Genomic DNA, 19,323 nt, shown 5'->3' with positions numbered 1-19,323 from the left:
TTCCCAGAATGTTGCCCAGTTCCTAATAAATCTAAATCCCTCATTCCTGCAACATCATCTCAACCACGCATTGAGAGTTCGGAGTTCTGCCTGCCTCTTGGGTCCTGTGTGTGGAACGGGGAGCATCTCAGAAAATAGTACCCTAGAGGATCTGGATTTCAGCTTTTTACTAAGAGCCTAAATTTGGCTTCCAGAACCTCCCTCCCATATTTTCCTATGTCATACCCACATGCTCCTCCCCTGCACTATCTAATATCCTATTTAGGTGACGCATGAGGTCCGCCACCTTCGCACCAGGCAGGCAAGTGACCAAGCGATCCTCACGTCTACCAGCTACTCAGATATCTAGATGCCTAATGATTGAATCACCAACTACACCATCTTTATAACACCAGGCTTCCCAAGGCAGATTACAACAATAGTTAAGCAGCTTTGTAAACAGGGGTGTTAATTATCTCACTAGTTACTCCCATCTCTAGATTGTTTATAAATATGTTAAAAAGCAGTGGTCCCAGCACAGGCCTCTAAGAAACCCCTACTATCTCATCTTCTCAACTACGTGACCATTTAACCCTACTTTCTGTTTGTCTTTTAACTAGTTTTTAATCCACAATAGGACATTTCATTCTATCCTATGAGGTACTTTGTCAATGCCTTTTGAAAATCCAAATACACAATATCGACCACATGTTTATTCACCCCTTTAAAGAAATGTAATAGATTGGTGAGACAAGATTTCCTTGACTATATCCATGTTGGCTTTGTCTCATTAATCCATGCGGTTGTATATGCTCTGTAATTTCTTCTTTATAATAGTCTCTACAACTTTGCCCAGCACCAACATCAGGCTCACTGGTTCTATAATTTCTCGGATCACCTCTGGAACCCTTTTTAAAAACTGGTGTTACTTTGGCCACCCTCTAATCTTCTGGTACCATGCTTGATTTTAAAGGTAAATCACATATAATTAACAGTAGTTCTGCAAGTTCATTTTCAGTTCTTTTAGTTATCTGGGATGTATACAATCCAGTCCAGGTGATTTGCTACTCTTCTGTTTGTTAAACGGTTCCATTACATCTTCTTCCTCTCACAAAAGAAATTGTATGATGTGACACCTGCCAGTGAACCAGCATGTCTTGATTTAACCTGCAGGTCCTTCTCCTCTTGCAGGAGTGGCAGCGGACCTCTGGAGCTGCTGAGAAATACCTTGTACAATGAAGAACTGTCAGGACTGATAGCTCCAGACCCCCTGTTAACTTTTCCTTGGTAAAGGTAGGGGGCTGCTTCTCTGCATCACTTTGCATGCACATTTGTATAGTATGTTTCTCTAATTAGCTGAGTTTGCATACAGTTTTCGTTAGCTGCTACTGTGACATCGCAGAGCCCTTTTGTGCATGTCTCGCTCAACTCCATGCTCGCTAAACTGGCTAGAACCAGTGTAAAACCCACATTGCTGGGTTGTTAGGTTTTGTGCATCTGGCTCTTAGTGTTTTTTAAGGGTCTATAATGTAAGGCTATGCACACTTGGTCCATTCCTTATCCAGAATTGAGAAATCGAATTTTATCACGGTGGAAGAGGGGTGGTGGTTGAGAGGCTAGGATAGGGAGGGCAGACATATATATGGGGTCTGTGCCAGAGCCGGTGATGGGAGGCGGGACTGGTGGTTGGGAGGTGGGAAATACTGCTGGACAGACTTATACGGTCTGTGCCCTGAAAAAGACATGTACAAATCAGGTAAGGTATACACATATGAGTTTATCATGGCAGACTAGATGGACCGTGCAGGTCTTTTTTCTGCCGTCATCTACTATGTTACTATGAGGCATATTTTCAAAGCACTTAGCCTCCCAAAGTGCTTTATTTATTTATTTATTGCATTTGTATCCCACATTTTCCCACCTTTTTTGCGGGCTCAGTGTGGCTTACAATAGGATATGAATAATAGAAATACATTTGTTACAATTTGGTTATAGCTACGTCTTGCAAGGTTCCGCGTTAGGAGTTACGGATCAAGAAAGGGATCTGGGTGTCGTCGTCGATGATAAGCTGAAACCTTCTGCTCAGTGTGCTGCTGCGGCTAGGAAAGCGAATAGAATGTTGGGTGTTATTAGGAAGGGTATGGAGTCCAGGTGTGCGGATGTTATAATGCCGTTGTATCGCTCCATGGTGCGACCGCACCTGGAGTATTGTGTTCAGTACTGGTCTCCGTATCTCAAAAAAGATATAGTAGAATTGGAAAAGGTACAGCGAAGGGCGACGAAAATGATAGTGGGATGGGACGACTTTCCTATGAAGAGAGGCTGAGAAGGCTAGGGCTTTTCAGCTTGGAGAAGAGACGGCTGAGGGGAGATATGATAGAAGTGTATAAAATAATGAGTGGAATGGATCGGGTGGATGTGAAGCGACTGTTCACGCTATCCAAAAATACTAGGACTAGAGGGCATGAGTTGAAGCTACAGTGTGGTAAATTTAAAACGAACTGGAGAAAATTTTTCTTCACCCAACGTGTAATTAGACTCTGGAATTCGTTGCCGGAGAACGTGGTACGGGCGGTTAGCTTGACGGAGTTTAAAAAGGGGTTAGATAGATTCCTAAAGGACAAGTCCATAGACCGCTATTAAATGGACTTGGAAAATTCCGCATTTTTAGGTATAACTTGTCTGGAATGTTTTTACGTTTGGGGAGCGTGCCAGGTGCCCTTGACCTGGATTGGCCACTGTCGGTGACAGGATGCTGGGCTAGATGGACCTTTGGTCTTTCCCAGTATGGCACTACTTATGTACTTATGTACTTATTACATTGTGCAAGGATATACGAGACATTCAATATCAAATTAGGAATATGACAATGGGACATCAACATAGAAATAATTGGAAGGGGACAATGGGAAGCTAAAGGGTAGTGTTAGACAAAGACATATGGTGTCCATAGTTCTGTGGATAAGTGCATGATAGACTGGGTGCGGGATGAGGGATCAAAGTGGATGTAAATTGCATTGATGAATAGTGAGTATGGACTAGAGAGCTGCACAGCTTCCGTCCCCGCGGGAATCACGCGGAACCCGCGGGATTCCCGCAGGGACGGAGGCAGTTCCTGCGGGGTTCCCGCGGGGATGGAAGCCGTTCTGCGGGGTTCCCGCGGGGACGGAGTCAGTTCCTGCGGGGTTCCCGCGGGGATGGAACCAGTTCTGTGGGTTTCCCGTGGAATTGTAAGCTCCACCTGCACCAGCCTCTCATCTACCGATTACCAATTTCTTTGAGTGCTGTCTCCTCCTCCTCCTCCTCTTCCTCCTTGCTTTAACAGCATAAATGTGGAAAGTCTTCCATTAAGGAGGTGGTAGAGTCACAAATGATGACGGAATTCAAAAAGGCATGGGATGAACACAGAGGATCTCTAATTAGAAAATGGAAGTTATAAAAAACCTAACCTTAAATGGCTGCATGTGTGTGGATGTGTCAAGTGACGCTTAGATGGCGACTCTGGCTGTGATGAACTAGGGCTGATACCTGGCAGACTTGTATGGTCTGTGTCTCATACATGGCAATCTGGTGTAGGATGGGCTGGAAAGGGCTTAGACAGCAACTTCAGTGGCTGGAACATGAGGACAGTGCTGGACAGACTTTTATGGTCTGTGTCCCACAAATGAGAACATGAATAGGCTGGAGTGGGCTTCGATGGCAACTCCAGCAGTTGGAACATAAGGATGGGGCTAGATAGACTTGTGTGGTCTTTGTTCCAGAAACACGAAAGAAAGACCATAATCAAGTATATAATATCACACTCGTTGATTTAATGATGAATTGATCATGAGTGTGACTATTGGCAGAGTGGATGGACCGTTCAGGTCTATTTGCTGTCACTTACTATGTTACTATTAATCCTCTTTGCTACCAGGCTGGTGCACAGACCTCAGCTCTGACACAGGCACGAGAATCAGATGTCACCTGACCTACTGGCGCGTGCATGTGGCGACCTCTCAGCACAGAGTGCAAGTGAATTGGAGACAAGTCTTACATGTGCGCACCAGAGTGTTCCAAGTTTCAACTTCGTTCCTTCCTTGCCTACAGTGCTGTGGCTCAAATCCAGAGAGAGGACTGAGGGAGCTGACTGGAACTTTCTTTATGTACTATTAAATTCTTACGGGGATGGGTTAAATTCTTACGGGGATGGGTGGGGATGGGTTAAATTCTTGCGGGGACGGGTGGGGACGGGTTGGGATGGTTTAAATTTTTGCGGGGATGGGTGGGGATGGGTAAGATTCCAGTGGGGATGGGTGGGGACGGGTAAGATTCCAGTGGGGACGGGCGGGGATGGGTAAGATTTCTGTCCCCGTGCAACTCTCTAGTATGGACTCTATGTGAGTTGGCTCTTTCCGTAAGTTTGTTCAAACAGGTGAGTCTTTAGTAGTTTACGGAAGGAAGCTTGATCGTCAATCATTCTCAGGTTGCGCGGTAGTGTATTCCAAGCCTGCGTGCTCTTGTGGGAAAAGGTTGATGCGTGCAGCGTCTTGTCTTTCATGCCTTTGCAAGTGGGGAAGTGGAGGTTTAGGTGTGTTCGGGATGATCTTTTAGCATTTCTGGGTGGTAGGTCTATTAGATCAGACATGTACGCTGGGGCTTCGCCGTAGATGATCTTATGGACTAGTGTACAAACTTTAAAAGTAACGCGTTCCTTAAGTGAAAGCCAATGTAGTTTTCTCTCGTAGTGGTTTTACCCTTTCATATCTTGGTTTTCCGAAGATGAGCCTGGCTGCTGTGTTTTGGGCTGTTTGAAGTTTCCTTAGTATTTGCTCTTTGCAGCCCGCGTATAGTGAGTTGCAGTAGTCCAGGTGGCTGAGGACGAGGGATTGCACTAGGCTGCGGAAGACGTATCTTGGGAAGAATGGTCTTATCCTTTTCAATTTCACATGCAGTAGAACATCTTCTTGGTTGTGTTGTTTGCGTGGGTTTCGAGTGTTAAGTGGCGGTCGATGGTGACTCCAAGGATTTTTTTGCGTTTCTGAGACTGGGAGGTTTAGGGTTGGTGTGTTTATTGCATTGAATTCATTTGTGTTGTATTGGGAGGTGAGTATCAGGCATTGGGTTTTTTTCTGCGTTTAGTTTCAGGCGGAATGCATCTGCCCATGTGTTCATGATGTGTAGACTTTGATTGATTTCGTTGGCGATTTCTTTGGCATCTTGTTTGAATGGGATGTATATTGTCACATCGTCGGCGTATATGTATGGGTTGAGGTTGTGGTTTGATAGGAGTTTGCTAAAGGGATCATCATTAGGTGAATATAGTTGGTGAGAGAGGCGATCCTTGTGGGACTCCACATTCAGGTGTCCATGCTTTGGACGTGGTTGAATTTGATGTGACTTGATACGAACGCATGGTTAAGAACCCCTTGAACCATTTCAGGACATTTCCTCCTATGCCAAAGTATTCAAGTATGTGTAGTAGGAAAATATGCCTCTATGTAATTCAGAAAATTAAAAAACTGTAATTAGAAATGTGAGAACATAGGTTGAAATATTGAGTTTATTTCATATTATGTTTTTTATATCCTGAGGTTTAGGTGGAATATAACAAGCCTTTGTAATCATAATTAGCAGAATGGGGTGGGCCACTGGGGCCATGGCCCCACCCATATTTTGCCCCCCCCCCCCCCAAACATCAATAACTAGAGAACTTGCTGGTGACGAGACTGGTTGTCTGTCCCCCTCCAACCAAAAAGATGTTGCTCTGTGCCTGTTTGGAAATGTATCATAGCTACAGTATCTGAATATAGTTTCCTTGCTGCTTATTTTGATTTGTATCATTTGTGCTCTGTTAGCAGGTGTTTTATTATATAATTGTAGTTTGCTGTTTCTAGGATTCGATCTGCCATCTGCAAGTTCACCTCATTTGACTGCAGTGGGCCACAGTAGCTCAGGACTTCCACTATATAGAGAGCCCCCCCCCCCCCCCCCCCCCCCCCCCCGGATATTTATGCTTACTAATGGTTTTCAGTGTAAGGTTAGCATTTGGCTCTCATGCTGTTTACAATATTTTGAGTTTTAGGTCAGGCCCTACCTGCTGTTACCTCGCCGTGGTGGACGAACGTCTTCCTCAGGGGAGGAGGACGGAGCAGCGCCCCCATTCGGCGGGCTCCCTCCGGCCGCGAGGCAGGCGCACGCCGTTCCTGTTTGTATACAGAGCCGCGCGAGCTGGGCCCAGCCTCCTCGGTGCCGGCGCCTGATTGGCCGCCGCGAGGGCAGGAGGCGGGAGCGAGCGCGCGTTCAGTCTCGCGCACGGGAAAAAAAGGGCGCGCGCGCGCGCGGAGGGGTTTATGGGATAGCTCAGTCAGCCATCTTTCAATTGTGTGTTTGCAGCCTGCCTGTAGCAGCAACAGAAGAGGCACCGCCGCCGCAGCAGCAGCTCGCGCTCTCCCCAGCCAGCGCGCGAGGTGAGCGAGTGTCCCCCGCACCGGTAACTCCCCCCTTCTTCGCTGTGTCCCGCGCGAGCCGCGCCACGCGCCTCTCTAAGCCCTTCCCGCCAACTTTTTTTTGTTGTTGTTGTTGTTTTGTCTCGCCGGAGAAAGTGCTGAGGAGAAGCGGGTGGCGGCAGCTGAGCGGCCGGTCCCCCGTCGCTTCCTTCCCCTCCGCCGCCTCCTCTCCCGGGAAGGCGGGCTGTCTTTCACTCGATGAAAAGCCCGGTAAAGCCCCGCTTTCCCCCCTCTCCGCCGACACCGTGTTGAAGGGGAGTGTTTGAGGTAGAAAGTGAAGTGAGCGGCGTGGGGTTGGCAGTTGGGGGAAGTGGGGAAAAGCGGGTTTGAAAGGCGGCCCCTGGTCCTCCTCTGCTTCTCCTGCTCCTCAGTCCTTGTTCAGCTTCACCATCTTGGCTTTTTTTTTTTTTTTTTTTTTCTCTTTCTTCTTCTCAGCCTCACCGACCATATTTATTCTCTGGCCCGAGTTGTCAGTGCCAGACGGGAGCAAATGCAGTGGGAGGGTCGGTAAACTAAAGCCCTTTTCCCCCGCTCCCTCTCCCACAACTTTTTTTTTATTCCTGGAAGTGGCGTCAAGGAAAATCATTTGTCAGAGGGAATTACATTTTTGCTCTCATTTTGTTGTTTTTTTTTTGTCCTACCCCGGCCGGGGCTACGTTGGCTGCTGCTTCCAAGTCTTACAATGTGTTGTTGGCCAGCGCGAGGCGCTTCGGTGCAGAGCAATTGGAGTGGGGGGGGGGGGGCAACGAATACCGGCAAAAGAAGGGTCTGAGGGGGGGGGGGGCAGCAGCCAAATCTCTCCACCGAAACTTAAAAGAAAAGTTTTTTTAGCGGCGTCCGGGGTTGAACAAAACAGCGCGCGCGATGCTTCCAGGGGCCACTGGAGCGCGAGGGTGGCTGCAGCCAGGGCTCGTGCGTTTCAGGGACACAGGGCTCCAGCCCAGAACCCCAATAATTCCTTTTACCTTTTGTGGGGGGGGGGGGGGGGGTAAAGGGACAGGGTTTCAGGCGCTGTTGCCGCATCCTCCTTTCCTTGCGCGTTTCTTGTGGATTCCGTGCAGCCGAATGTTTGCAGATGTTTTCTCCTTTTTTTTTTTGTTCTTGGGGGGTTTATGAGATGCATTTACAGAGACACAGATGCATTTTTTTTTTTTAAAGCTGGTTTCTGGGCAACTTGTGCAGCGCACGGAGATGTTGGCGAATGAGAGGCAGGACTGACTCTGTGTCTAGCGCCACCGTTTCAAACCACCAGCCTTGCTTATAGGCTTCACAATCCTATCAATCCCTGCGCCCCCTTTTTTTACATTCTTTTACTGGTTTATGCTTGCTTTTTTTGGGGGGTTTCTGAACTTTCAAAGTAGCTTTTTTTTTTTCCTCCTATTGGTTTACTTTTGATCATGTGGCTTTTTTTTTTTTATTTTATTTATTTCTCTTAATGGCTAGATCTGAGAGAAAGCAGCTCGTAGGGAGATGGCTCGTACCAAGCAAACTGCCCGCAAGTCCACCGGTGGGAAGGCACCAAGGAAGCAACTGGCCACGAAAGCCGCCAGGAAGAGTGCGCCCTCTACTGGCGGGGTCAAGAAACCACATCGTTACAGGTATGAAAATAAATTCAGAAACGTCATGGGGGGGGGGGGGGGGAATCGTGTAAGCATTTAATTGAATATTTTTATACATTGTGGCATGTTTTGCTTTCCTTGCATACAAAATATACTTCAACAAATATTTCTTAATTTGTGCCTATATATATATATATTTTTTTTTTAAATAATTGGTTGGAATTGGGATGTAATCTGTATGCAGCAATAAGCAGTTTGGCAGTTAATATTTATTTCCCACAAAATAGATTCTTGTGGGAGGATGTTTTGATTTTACAGCAGATCTTTTTCTTTTGTGAAATATAAAAACAAATCCTGCCACTTTTATGCGCCTTAATACAATATCATTTCTAATTCTCTACCCGGAAATGACAGTCGCCATTACGGCATAATGTAAGCCACATTGAGCCTGCAAATTGGTGGGAAAATGTGGGCTACAAATGCTACAAATAAATAAATCTTGAATTAGAGATACAGGTAGGATATTCAATAGACCGGTTGGTGCTTCTCCTGCTGTATTGTTTACATGGAGGCTGATGTCATTGTGCTGCCCGGGACTGCTCTGAACATGCTGCATTTACTGGCTCGGTGCCGGCTGTCCGGGACTTCTCTGGAGGCTTAACGTGTGTCGGTGCAGTTGAGGTCGTCCACCATAGGAGGGCCTAGTGGCGGCGTGTATGCAAAATCTATAGTGTTACGTTCATTCTAACACAAAGTAGGTTGTATATAGGGAGGGATGGGTTGCAGCCAGCTCTTTTTTTTTTTTTTTTTTTAAATCTCGTTTATAACATACTCAAAGTTTAAAGGGCTTGCTTTGTCTCAGATTTAATTCCACAATTCTATCACTTTTTCTAAAATAAGCTTAATGCAGTAAATTAAAGGCAAAAACAAATTGAATGCTTCTGCCCCCCCCCCCCCCCTTTCTGTATGTGGGTGGGGGGGGGGGATGGAATTGGTACTACTAATTTCTGTTGTGCTATTAGGTCTCCACGTTTGTATTAGAATTGTCAACCTTAGTGGTAACTGTTGCCTTGGCCAGATTAATTTTGTATTTTTATATTTCACAAAAAAAAACAGTTGCCCCAACAAAGTAAAATTAAAAACAGCAGTTTTTGACAATAGAGTAGAAACCTAGTGGTTAGGAAGCAGCTGGCTGAAAAATAGGAAAGCCCAGGTTCAAATCTACTGACTCCTGAACTTTAAAGCAAGATTACGTCATTTCCCCAACTACAAACTTAAGGGTCCTTTTTACTAAGCTGTGGCAAAATTAGGTTAGCATGCCTTTGCACAGGTTTTTTTTCCTTGCACTAAACTAAGGCTGTCTTTACTGCAGCAGTAAAAAAAAAAATGGCCTTTTTCTATTTTCTGGATCAACTGTAGGCACTACTGTTTTTTTTATCCCACATATTGAATTAGCACCATCTAACAGTGAACTGCCATTTACACAATGTAGAAAACAATTTCCCTTGAAACTGGCTTTTGCAATGACAATAAATCACAAGGACAAACATTTGAAAAAGTAGGCATTTTCCTACCAGAACCAGTATTCACACATGGACAACTGTATGTTGCATTTTCAAGAGTATGTAACTCCTCCGATGCAATTGTTATAGATGGTCCTGAACAAGGAAAGCTTTTCCCTCATTGTGACAAAGTTTACACAAAACATATTGTTTAATGAAATTTTAACAATGTAAACCAACATTCTCCGAGGACAAGCAGGCTGCTTGTTCTCACTGATGGGTGACATCCACGGCAGCCCCTCCAATCGGAATCTTCACTAGCAAAGTCCTTTGCTAGCCCTCGCGCGCACCGCGCATGCGCGGCCATCTTCCCGCCCGAAACCGGCTCGAGCCGGCCAGTCTTCTTTTGTCCGCACTCGGTACGGTCGTATTTTTCACCGTGTCGAGCCCCGGAGAGTCGACCTCGCGCGTCCATATTGTTGAACGTGTTTTTTCTTCGGAAAAGCTTTTCCTGTACTCGGGAAGTGCTCCGGAACCCCTCCACCGGGTTTCGTTTCAATCCTCCCCGTATTTCCAGCTTTTGACCCCGATAAGTTTTCTTTCGTCGTCGGGGTAGGCCTCTTTTCGGCCTCGGTCGAGATTTTCTCCCTCTACAGTTTTTGGTGCTCTTTTTCCGTCATTTCGGACTTTGATTTCGCCGGCGTGATTTTTCCGCCCATGACATCGAAGCCTTCCAGCGGCTTCAAGAAGTGCACCAGTGCGCCCGGGTTATCTCGCTCACTGATCGACACTCGTCGTGTCTTCAGTGTCTGGGGGCCGAGCACCGCCCTCGGAACTGTAGTCTGTGTTCCCTGCTTCAAAGGCGGACTCAGGTAGCGAGACTAGCCCAGTGGAACGTTTTGTTCTCGGGCTCTTCGTCGGCACCGGGATCTTCGAGTGCATCGACGTCGTCAGCGTCCAGACCATCTTCCTCGGCCGCCCTTGCATCGAGTGCATCGAGGCATCGGGCCCCTGCATCGGCGCCGAGACATCGGATAGCTGCATCGACGTCGGTGGTACCGGGACCTCGTCTGCTGATGTCGTCGGACGGTGGTGCATCGTCAGGAGTGCAGGTGAGGGCTGTCCATTCCCCTGCTGGTGGCGGTGAGCCTTCGGGTGGGTCTCCTCCCACCCTGAGTGCTCCTGCGGTACAGCCCCCCCCGAGACCGACCTTCTTCGGCCTCGGCCCCGAGGAAGCGACGGATGGATTCTACGTCCTCCTCGTCGGTGCCGGGGAGCTCCGGTGACATGCTTCGGAAGAAGTCGAAGAAGCATCGACACCGGTCTCCTCCCCGCGTCGGCACCGAGAGCTCTGGGTCGCCGAGGGGTTCGGCACCCAGCAGGCATCGGCACCGAGAGGACCGCTCACCCTCTGTCCAGGAGGTGTCGATGCGCTCCACTCTGGACAGCCCGGAACAGGTCCTGACGTCGACGCCTGCATCGACCTCACAGCCTTTCTCTGCAGCCGCTCTAAACGAGAGCCTCCGGGCCGTTCTCCCAGAGATTCTGGGAGAGCTGTTGCGCCCTACCCCTCCGGTACCGGCGGTGCTTGCGCCTCCGGTACCGTCGAGCGTGGCGCCGGCTGGCCCATCGCCCAGGTTGAGGTCCCCGACGTCGGTACCGCGTGCGGTACCGACCGCGGCCACCTCCCAGGAAGGCTCCCCGACTACGTCGGCGGAGGGAGCTTCGCCGATGCGGGCGAGGGAGTCTACCTCTCGACGCCCCCATCGTGGACGTGGCTCCACTGAGTCGAGCAGGGCGAGGTTGCAGACACAGGTTCGTGAACTTGTGTCTGACACCGAGGGTGAGGCCTCGTGGGAGGAAGAGGAAGATCCTAGATATTTCTCTGACGAGGAGTCTGAGGGTCTTCCTTCTGATCCCACTCCCTCTCCTGAAAGACAGCTTTCTCCTCCCGAGAGTCTGTCTTTTGCTTCCTTTGTCCGGGAGATGTCTACGGCCATCCCCTTCCCGGTGGTTGTGGAGGACGAGCCCAGGGCTGAAATGTTTGAGCTCCTGGACTATCCTTCTCCACCTAAGGAAGCGTCCACCGTTCCCTTGCACCATGTCCTAAAAAAGACATTGCTTGCGAACTGGACGAAACCCTTAACTAATCCCCACATTCCCAAGAAGATCGAGTCCCAGTACCGGATCCATGGGGACCCAGAGCTGATGCGCACTCAGTTGCCTCACGACTCTGGAGTTGTGGATTTGGCCCTAAAGAAGGCTAAGAGTTCTAGGGAACATGCTTCGGCGCCCCCGGGCAAGGACGCTAGAACCTTAGACTCCTTTGGGAGGAAGGCCTACCATTCCTCTATGCTCGTGTCCAAGATCCAGTCTTACCAGCTCTACACGAGCATACACATGCGGAACAATGTGCGGCAGTTGGCGGGCTTGGTGATGCTCTTCCCCCTGAGCAAGCCAAGCCTTTTCAGGAGGTGGTCAGGCAGCTGAAGGCGTGCAGAAAATTCCTGGCCAGAGGAGTTTATGACACTTTTGATGTTGCGTCCAGGGCCGCTGCTCAAGGTGTGGTGATGCGCAGGCTCTCATGGCTGCGTGCCGCCAACCTGGAGAATAGAATCCAGCAGCGGATTGCGGACTCGCCTTGCCGTGCGGACAACATTTTTGGCGAAAAAGTCGAACAGGTGGTAGAGTCTCTCCACCAGCGGGACACCGCATTCGACAAATTCGCCCGCCGGCAGCCTTCAGCTTCTACCTCTACAGGTAGACGATTTTTCGGGGGAAGGAAGACTGTTCCCTACTCTTCTGGCAAGCGTAGGTACAATCCTCCTTCCCGACAGCCTGCGGCCCAGGCTAAGCCCCAGCGCGCTCGCTCTCGTCAGCAGCGTGCGACTCAGCAAGGCCCCGCGGCTCCCCAGCAAAAGCAAGGGGCGAGCTTTTGACTGGCTCCAGCAGAGCATAGCCGACATCCAAGTGTCCGTGCCGGGCGACCTGCCAGTCGGAGGGAGGTTGAAAGCTTTTCACCAAAGGTGGCCTCTCATAACCTCCGATCAGTGGGTTCTGCAAATAGTCCGGCAGGGATACACCCTCAATTTGGCTTCAAAACCTCCAAATTGTCCACCGGGAGCTCAGTCTTACAGCTTCCAGCACAAGAGGGTACTTGCAGAGGAACTCTCCGCCCTTCTCAGCGCCAATGCGGTCGAGCCCGTGCCATCCGGGCAAGAAGGGCTGGGATTCTATTCCAGGTACTTCCTTGTGGAAAAGAAAACAGGGGGGATGCGTCCCATCCTAGACCTAAGGGCCCTGAACAAATATCTCGTAAAAGAAAAGTTCAGGATGCTTTCCCTGGGCACCCTTCTCCCCATGATTCAGCAAAACGATTGGCTATGCTCTCTGGACTTGAAGGATGCCTACACACATATCCCGATACTGCCAGCTCACAGACAGTATCTGCGATTTCAGTTGGGCACACGCCACTTCCAGTACTGTGTGCTACCCTTTGGGCTCGCCTCTGCGCCCAGGGTGTTCACAAAGTGCCTAGCTGTGGTAGCAGCGGCACTTCGCAGGCTGGGAGTGCACGTGTTCCCATATCTCGACGATTGGCTGGTGAAGAACACGTCCAAGGCAGGAGCCCTGCAGTCCATGCAGATGACTATTCGCCTTCTGGAGCTACTGGGGTTTGTGATAAATTACCCAAAGTCCCATCTTCTTCCAGTGCAGAACCTCGAATTCATAGGAGCCCTGCTGGATTCTCGGACGGCTCGCGCCTATCTCCCAGAGACGAGGGCCAACAACTTGTTGTCCCTCGTCTCCCGGGTGCGGGCGTCCCAGCAGATCACAGCTCGGCAGATGTTGAGATTGCTGGGCCATATGGCCTCCACAGTTCATGTGACTCCCATGGCCCGCCTTCACATGAGATCTGCTCAATGGACCCTAGCCTCCCAGTGGTATCAGGCCGCGGGGGGTCTAGAGGACGTGATCCACCTGTCCACGAGTTTTCTCGAATCCCTGTATTGGTGGACGATTTGGACCAATTTGACTCTGGGACGTCCCTTCCAAATTCCTCAGCCACAAAAAGTGCTGACCACGGATGCGTCTCTCCTGGGATGGGGAGCTCATGTCGATGGGCTTCACACCCAAGGAAGCTGGTCCCTCCAAGAACGCGATCTACAGATCAATCTTCTGGAGTTACGAGCGATCTGGAACGCTCTGAAGGCTTTCAGAGATCGGCTGTCCCACCAAATTATTCAAATTCAGACAGACAACCAGGTTGCCATGTACTATGTAAACAAGCAGGGGGGCACCGGATCTCGCCCCCTGTGTCAGGAAGCCGTCAGCATGTGGACCTGGGCTCGCCGGAACGGCATGGTGCTCCAAGCCACATATCTGGCAGGCGTAAACAACAGTCTGGCCGACAGGTTGAGCAGGATTATGCAACCTCACGAGTGGTCGCTCAACTCCCGAGTGGTGCGCCAGATCTTCCAAGCGTGGGGCACCCCCTTGGTGGATCTCTTCGCATCTCGAGCAAACCACAAAGTCCCTCAGTTCTGTTCCAGGCTTCAGGCCACCGGCAGACTGGCATCGGATGCCTTCCTCCTCGATTGGGGGAGGGCCTGCTGTATGCTTATCCTCCCATTCCTCTGGTGGGGAAGACTTTGTTGAAACTCAAGCAAGACCGAGGCACCATGATCCTGATTGCTCCTTTTTGGCCGCGTCAGATCTGGTTCCCTCTTCTTCTGGAGTTATCCTCCGAAGAACCGTGGAGATTGGAGTGTTTTCCGACCCTCATCACGCAGGACGAAGGGGCTCTTCTGCATCCCAACCTCCGGTCCCTGGCTCTCACGGCCTGGATGTTGAGGGCGTAGACTTTGCCTCTTTGGGTCTGCCAGAGGGTGTCTCCCGCATCTTGCTTGCTTCCAGGAAAGACTCCACTAAGAGAAGTTACTTCTTTCATTGGAGGAGGTTTGCCGTCTGGTGTGACAGCAAGGCCCTAGATCCTCGCTCTTGTCCTACACAGACCCTGCTTGAATACCTTCTGCACTTGTCTGAGTCTGGTCTTAAGACCAACTCCGTAAGGGTTCATCTTAGTGCAATCAGTGCATACCATTACCATGTGGAAGGTAAGCCGATCTCAGGACAGCCTTTAGTTCGCTTCATGAGAGGTTTGCTTTTGTCAAAGCCCCCTGTCAAGCCTCCTACAGTGTCATGGGATCTCAATGTCGTTCTCACCCAGCTGATGAAACCTCCTTTTGAGCCACTGAATTCCTGCCATCCGAAGTACTTGACCTGGAAGGTCATTTTCTTGGTGGCAGTTACTTCAGCTCGTAGAGTCAGTGAGCTTCAGGCCCTGGTAGCCCAGGCCCCTTACACCAAATTTCATCACAACAGAGTAGTCCTCCGTACTCACCCTAAGTTTCTGCCAAAGGTCGTGTCGGAGTTCCATCTGAACCAGTCAATTGTCTTGCCAACATTCTTTCCCCGTCCTCATTCCTGCCCTGCTGAACGTCAGCTGCACACTTTGGACTGCAAGAGAGCATTGGCCTTCTACTTGGAGCGGACACAGCCCCACAGACAGTCCGCCCAATTGTTTGTTTCTTTTGACCCCAATAGGAGGGGAGTGGCTGTAGGGAAACGCACCATATCCAATTGGCTAGCAGATTGCATTTCCTTCACTTACGCCCAGGCGGGGCTGGCTCTTGAGGGTCATGTCACGGCTCATAATGTTAGAGCCATGGCTGCGTCGGTAGCCCACTTGAAGTCAGCCTCCATTGAAGAAATTTGCAAAGCTGCGACGTGGGCTTCTGTCCACACATTCACATCCCATTACTGCCTGCAGCAGGATACCCGACGCGACAGTCGGTTTGGGCAGTCAGTTCTTCAGAACCTGTTTGGGCTTTAGGATCCAACTCCACCCCCCGAGGGCCCTGTTTGTTCTGTTCCAGGCTACACTCTCAGTTAGTTGGTAAATTTTTTAGGTCAATTTCTGTTATGTCCTCGCCGTTGCGAGGCCCAATTGACCATGGTGGTTGTTTTGAGTGAGCCTGGGGGCTAGGGATACCCCATCAGTGAGAACAAGCAGCCTGCTTGTCCTCGGAGAAAGCGAATGCTACATACCTGTAGAAGGTATTCTCCGAGGACAGCAGGCTGATTGTTCTCACAAACCCGCCCGCCTCCCCTTTGGAGTTGTGTCTTCCCTTAAGAGTATTGTCTTGCTACATACTGGACTGGCCGGCTCGAGCCGGTTTCGGGCGGGAAGACGGCCGCGCATGCGCGGTGCGCGCGGGCTAGCAAAGGACTTTGCTAGTGAAGATTCCGATTGGAGGGGCTGCCGTGGACGTCACCCATCAGTGAGAACAATCAGCCTGCTGTCCTCGGAGAATACCTTCTACAGGTATGTAGCATTCGCTTTACGTTTGTAATAAAAGTTGCTTACATTATGCTTACTGTCATTTAAAAAATATATATACATACACATATATAAAAAAAAACACATTACTCATTGTACAACCTGATTTCTGTTTTAATAATAATTTCAAGTACATCATCATTATTCTAGTGCCCATTTCATTTCTGTAAGAAACGGGCCTTTTTTACTAGTGTTAGAATAATTTTTGTCAGTGACAATAATAAAATTCTAATTTGTGAAGTGGATCTTCATAATAAAACTATACCACTAACTGTATGAGTATTTGATGGAAGCAATTTTTAGACAACTATGCTTTATAATATCAGCAACCCTTATCAATAACTAATTTCCTCAGCAATCCTCCAGACCGTTCAAGACGCTTGGGTTATGCATTCCTACCTAGCTACTTTACATGCAGGATAGGTCAGATATCGCTTTTAATGGACACTGTAGTGTTGTGTATTTGCATATTTTTTAGTTGTACACCTTTATGCACTTTGCTATCATTGATGGAATATTGGAGTGTTGATAGTTGTGATTTTAGGCAATCGTACTTTATATCAGCTCTATTGTAGCCACTTATAAAGTTAGTCGTATGGTTTTATTCTGAAGATCCACCTCACAAATTTTCATATCTGTGACAATTCTAATGATTTTGATTTTTCTGTGCCACAGAGGTCCTATCACGTAGGGTTGTGGTTCCCAAACCTGGTCCTGGAGGTACCCCGGCCAGTCAGGTTTTCAGGATACCCACAATGAATATTCGAGAGAAATTTGCATGCAGTTATTCTTCCCAATGTGCATCACTTCAACTAAAACTCAACACAGAAAACACACACTCATCGCAATACAATACATACAAACCCACAAACATCGACACCCTCCCAATCTCAGACAGCCTGAAAATTCTCGGAGTAACACTAGAGACCCAAGCAAAATCCACTATAAAGAAAATGTTTTTCTCAAAGTGGAAATGCGTGAAACCATTCTTCCCGAGGGGAATATTTTGTAACCTGATACAGTCAATGGTACTAAGCCACACAGACTACTGTAATGGAATCTATGTGGGATGCTAAGACCAAATCATAAAGAAACTTCAGACCGCCCAAAACACAGCAGCCAGGCTTATATTTGGAAAAACACGCGTTTTGACAGCGCCAAACCACTCCGAGAAAAACTGCATTGGTTACCAATCAAGGAATGCATCACTTTCAAAATCTGCATGACTGTTCACAAAATTATCTACGGTGAGGCACCGGGATACATGACAGACCTCAGACTTGTCAACTAGAAACAGCACAAAATCTGCACGATCATACCTAAATTTCCACTACCCGAGCAACAAAGGACTCAAATACAAATACACCTATGCATCCAGTTTTTGGGTGGTGGACTTTGGTCCTGAGGAACTGAGTTAGATTCCCACTTCAGGCACAGGCAGCTCCTTGTGACTCTGGGCAAGTCACTTAACCCTCCATTGCCCCATGTAAGCCGCATTGAGCCTGCCATGAGTGGGAAAGCGCGGGGTACAAATGTAACAAAAAAAAAAAAAGCGCACAACTGTGGAATGCACTGCCAAAAGCAGTAAAAACTATGCTCGACCAACTAAATTTCCGGAAAGCACTAAAGACAGAACTGTTAGCATACCCCACCAATCCAACATAAAATAACTGGACATCTGCGACACAATGTAACCAAAGACCGTAATGGACATTACATGACTCTTCCTCCCCTCTCCCTATCTTGTTCCTCCCAACTGTACCTACCATATATGTACCTCATTCTACCACAATATCACTTTGAATTAATCCAAACCGTGTATTTGTTCAGACCGGAATTGGCTAATGCCGTTTACGGTAACATAAGCCGCATTGAGCCTGCAAAATGGTGGGAAAATGTGGGATACGAATGCTACAAATAATCACTTTGCATCTGTCCACATTAAATTTTATCTGTCATTTGGATGCCCAGTCTTGGGTCTTTCTGCAATTTTTCAGTCTGCATGTGCTTTGTCATCTGCAGATTTAATAACATCAGTCGTTCGTTTTCCAGATCATTTATAAATATTAAATAGCACTGGTTCCAGTACAGATCCCTGCAGAACTCTGCTATTCACCCTCCTCCATTGAGAAAAACAGCCATTTAACCCTACCCTTTGTTTTCTGTCCAATAACCAATTCCTAATCCACAGGACATTGCTTCCTATCCCATGACTTTCTAATTTTCTCATGAGGAACTTTCCCAAAAGCTTTCTGAAATTGTAGATACACTACATTAACCGACTCACCTTTATCCACATGTTTGTTCACACTTTCAGACAATTGAAGTAAATAGGTGAGGCAAGATTTCCCTTGGCTGAACCTATGCTGACTCTGTCCCATTAAACCATGTTTGCCTATGTATTCTGTAATGTTATTCTTTATAATAGTTTCCACTATTTCGCCCGGTACTGAAGTCAGGCTTGCCAGTCTGTAATTTCCCAGATCACCCCAGAAACCTTTTTTTATTTTTTAAATCAGCATTACATGGGGCCAGTCTTCAGGTACTACAAAAGATTTTGACAGGTTACAGGTTACTAACAGCAGATCAGTACCCTTGGATGCATGCCATCCGGTCGTTCGATTTGGCTCAGTATGTCTTCAGGTTCACTGAGATTTCTTTTAGTTCCTCTGCGTCGTCACCCTTGAAAACCATTTCCGGTACAAGTAGATCTCTTAATATCTTTTTCTGTAAAGGCTGAAGCAAAGAATTCATTGTCTCTCCTCTATGGCCTTGTTCTCCTTGAGTACCCTTTCTGTTCCTTCATGATCTAATGGTCCCACGGATTCCCTCTGAGGCTTTCTACTTCTGTAAAAGTTGTTACTGAGAGCTTTGCATGTGTATTTACTGTTGCTTAGTAAAAGGACTCCAAAGAAATGTAACCCATCGTGTTCTGTATCAAGTTCTGCTCCAGTTGGGTCCTGTAAGCAGTTTACTGCTATTTGTTGCATTTGTATCCCACCTTATCCCACCTATCAAAGTGAGCCAACGTCAGGAGAGTTAACAGACAGCAAAGAGGTAATGGGGCAGACTGGATAGGCCATAGGGTCTTTATCTGCCTTCATTTGTCTCTTTCTATGTTTGACATTGTAAAAACCTAAATGTTTTGCTTAAGGGTAAAAACTGATGAATACGCAAAAAAAAATCATTTCAAAACCCCCCCTATTTAAAAAGAACAATGATTATGGTTAGGTTCTTTAATATCCTTCTGCTAGGAGGGAAAACATGTATTAGGGAAAGGATTTTGGAAGTTGGACCTTAGCACATTAGAAATTATGGAGAGTTATCTGACTGCTTTCCTTCTTAAGCTTTAACTTGGGAAGATGCAAAGTCAGCCCAGCATTTTATGTTAA

General features: G+C 48.0%; 1 protein-coding gene across 2 annotated transcripts in view; it reads left to right on the top strand.

Annotated features, from left to right (window-relative positions):
• The first annotated feature begins 6,311 nt into the window (after positions 1-6,311).
• LOC115459042 (histone H3.3) overlaps positions 6,312-19,323 on the top strand; it is a 47,767-nt gene continuing 34,755 nt past the window's right edge. Inside the window, exons 1-2 of one of the 2 annotated variants that reach the window (XM_030188907.1) lie at positions 6,312-6,451; positions 7,911-8,065. In XM_030188907.1, the coding sequence (XP_030044767.1) occupies positions 7,938-8,065 (128 nt within the window). In that variant the 5' untranslated portion in view covers positions 6,312-6,451; positions 7,911-7,937. The remainder of the gene's footprint in view (positions 6,452-7,910; positions 8,066-19,323) is intronic. The other variant, XM_030188906.1, reaches the window with a different exon arrangement.

Source organism: Microcaecilia unicolor, unplaced genomic scaffold (assembly GCF_901765095.1).
Source record: "Microcaecilia unicolor unplaced genomic scaffold, aMicUni1.1, whole genome shotgun sequence".
Taxonomy (NCBI): Eukaryota; Metazoa; Chordata; class Amphibia; order Gymnophiona; family Siphonopidae; genus Microcaecilia; species Microcaecilia unicolor.
Note: the sequence above shows the minus strand (reverse complement) of the source record. Positions and strands in the feature narration are given on the sequence as shown.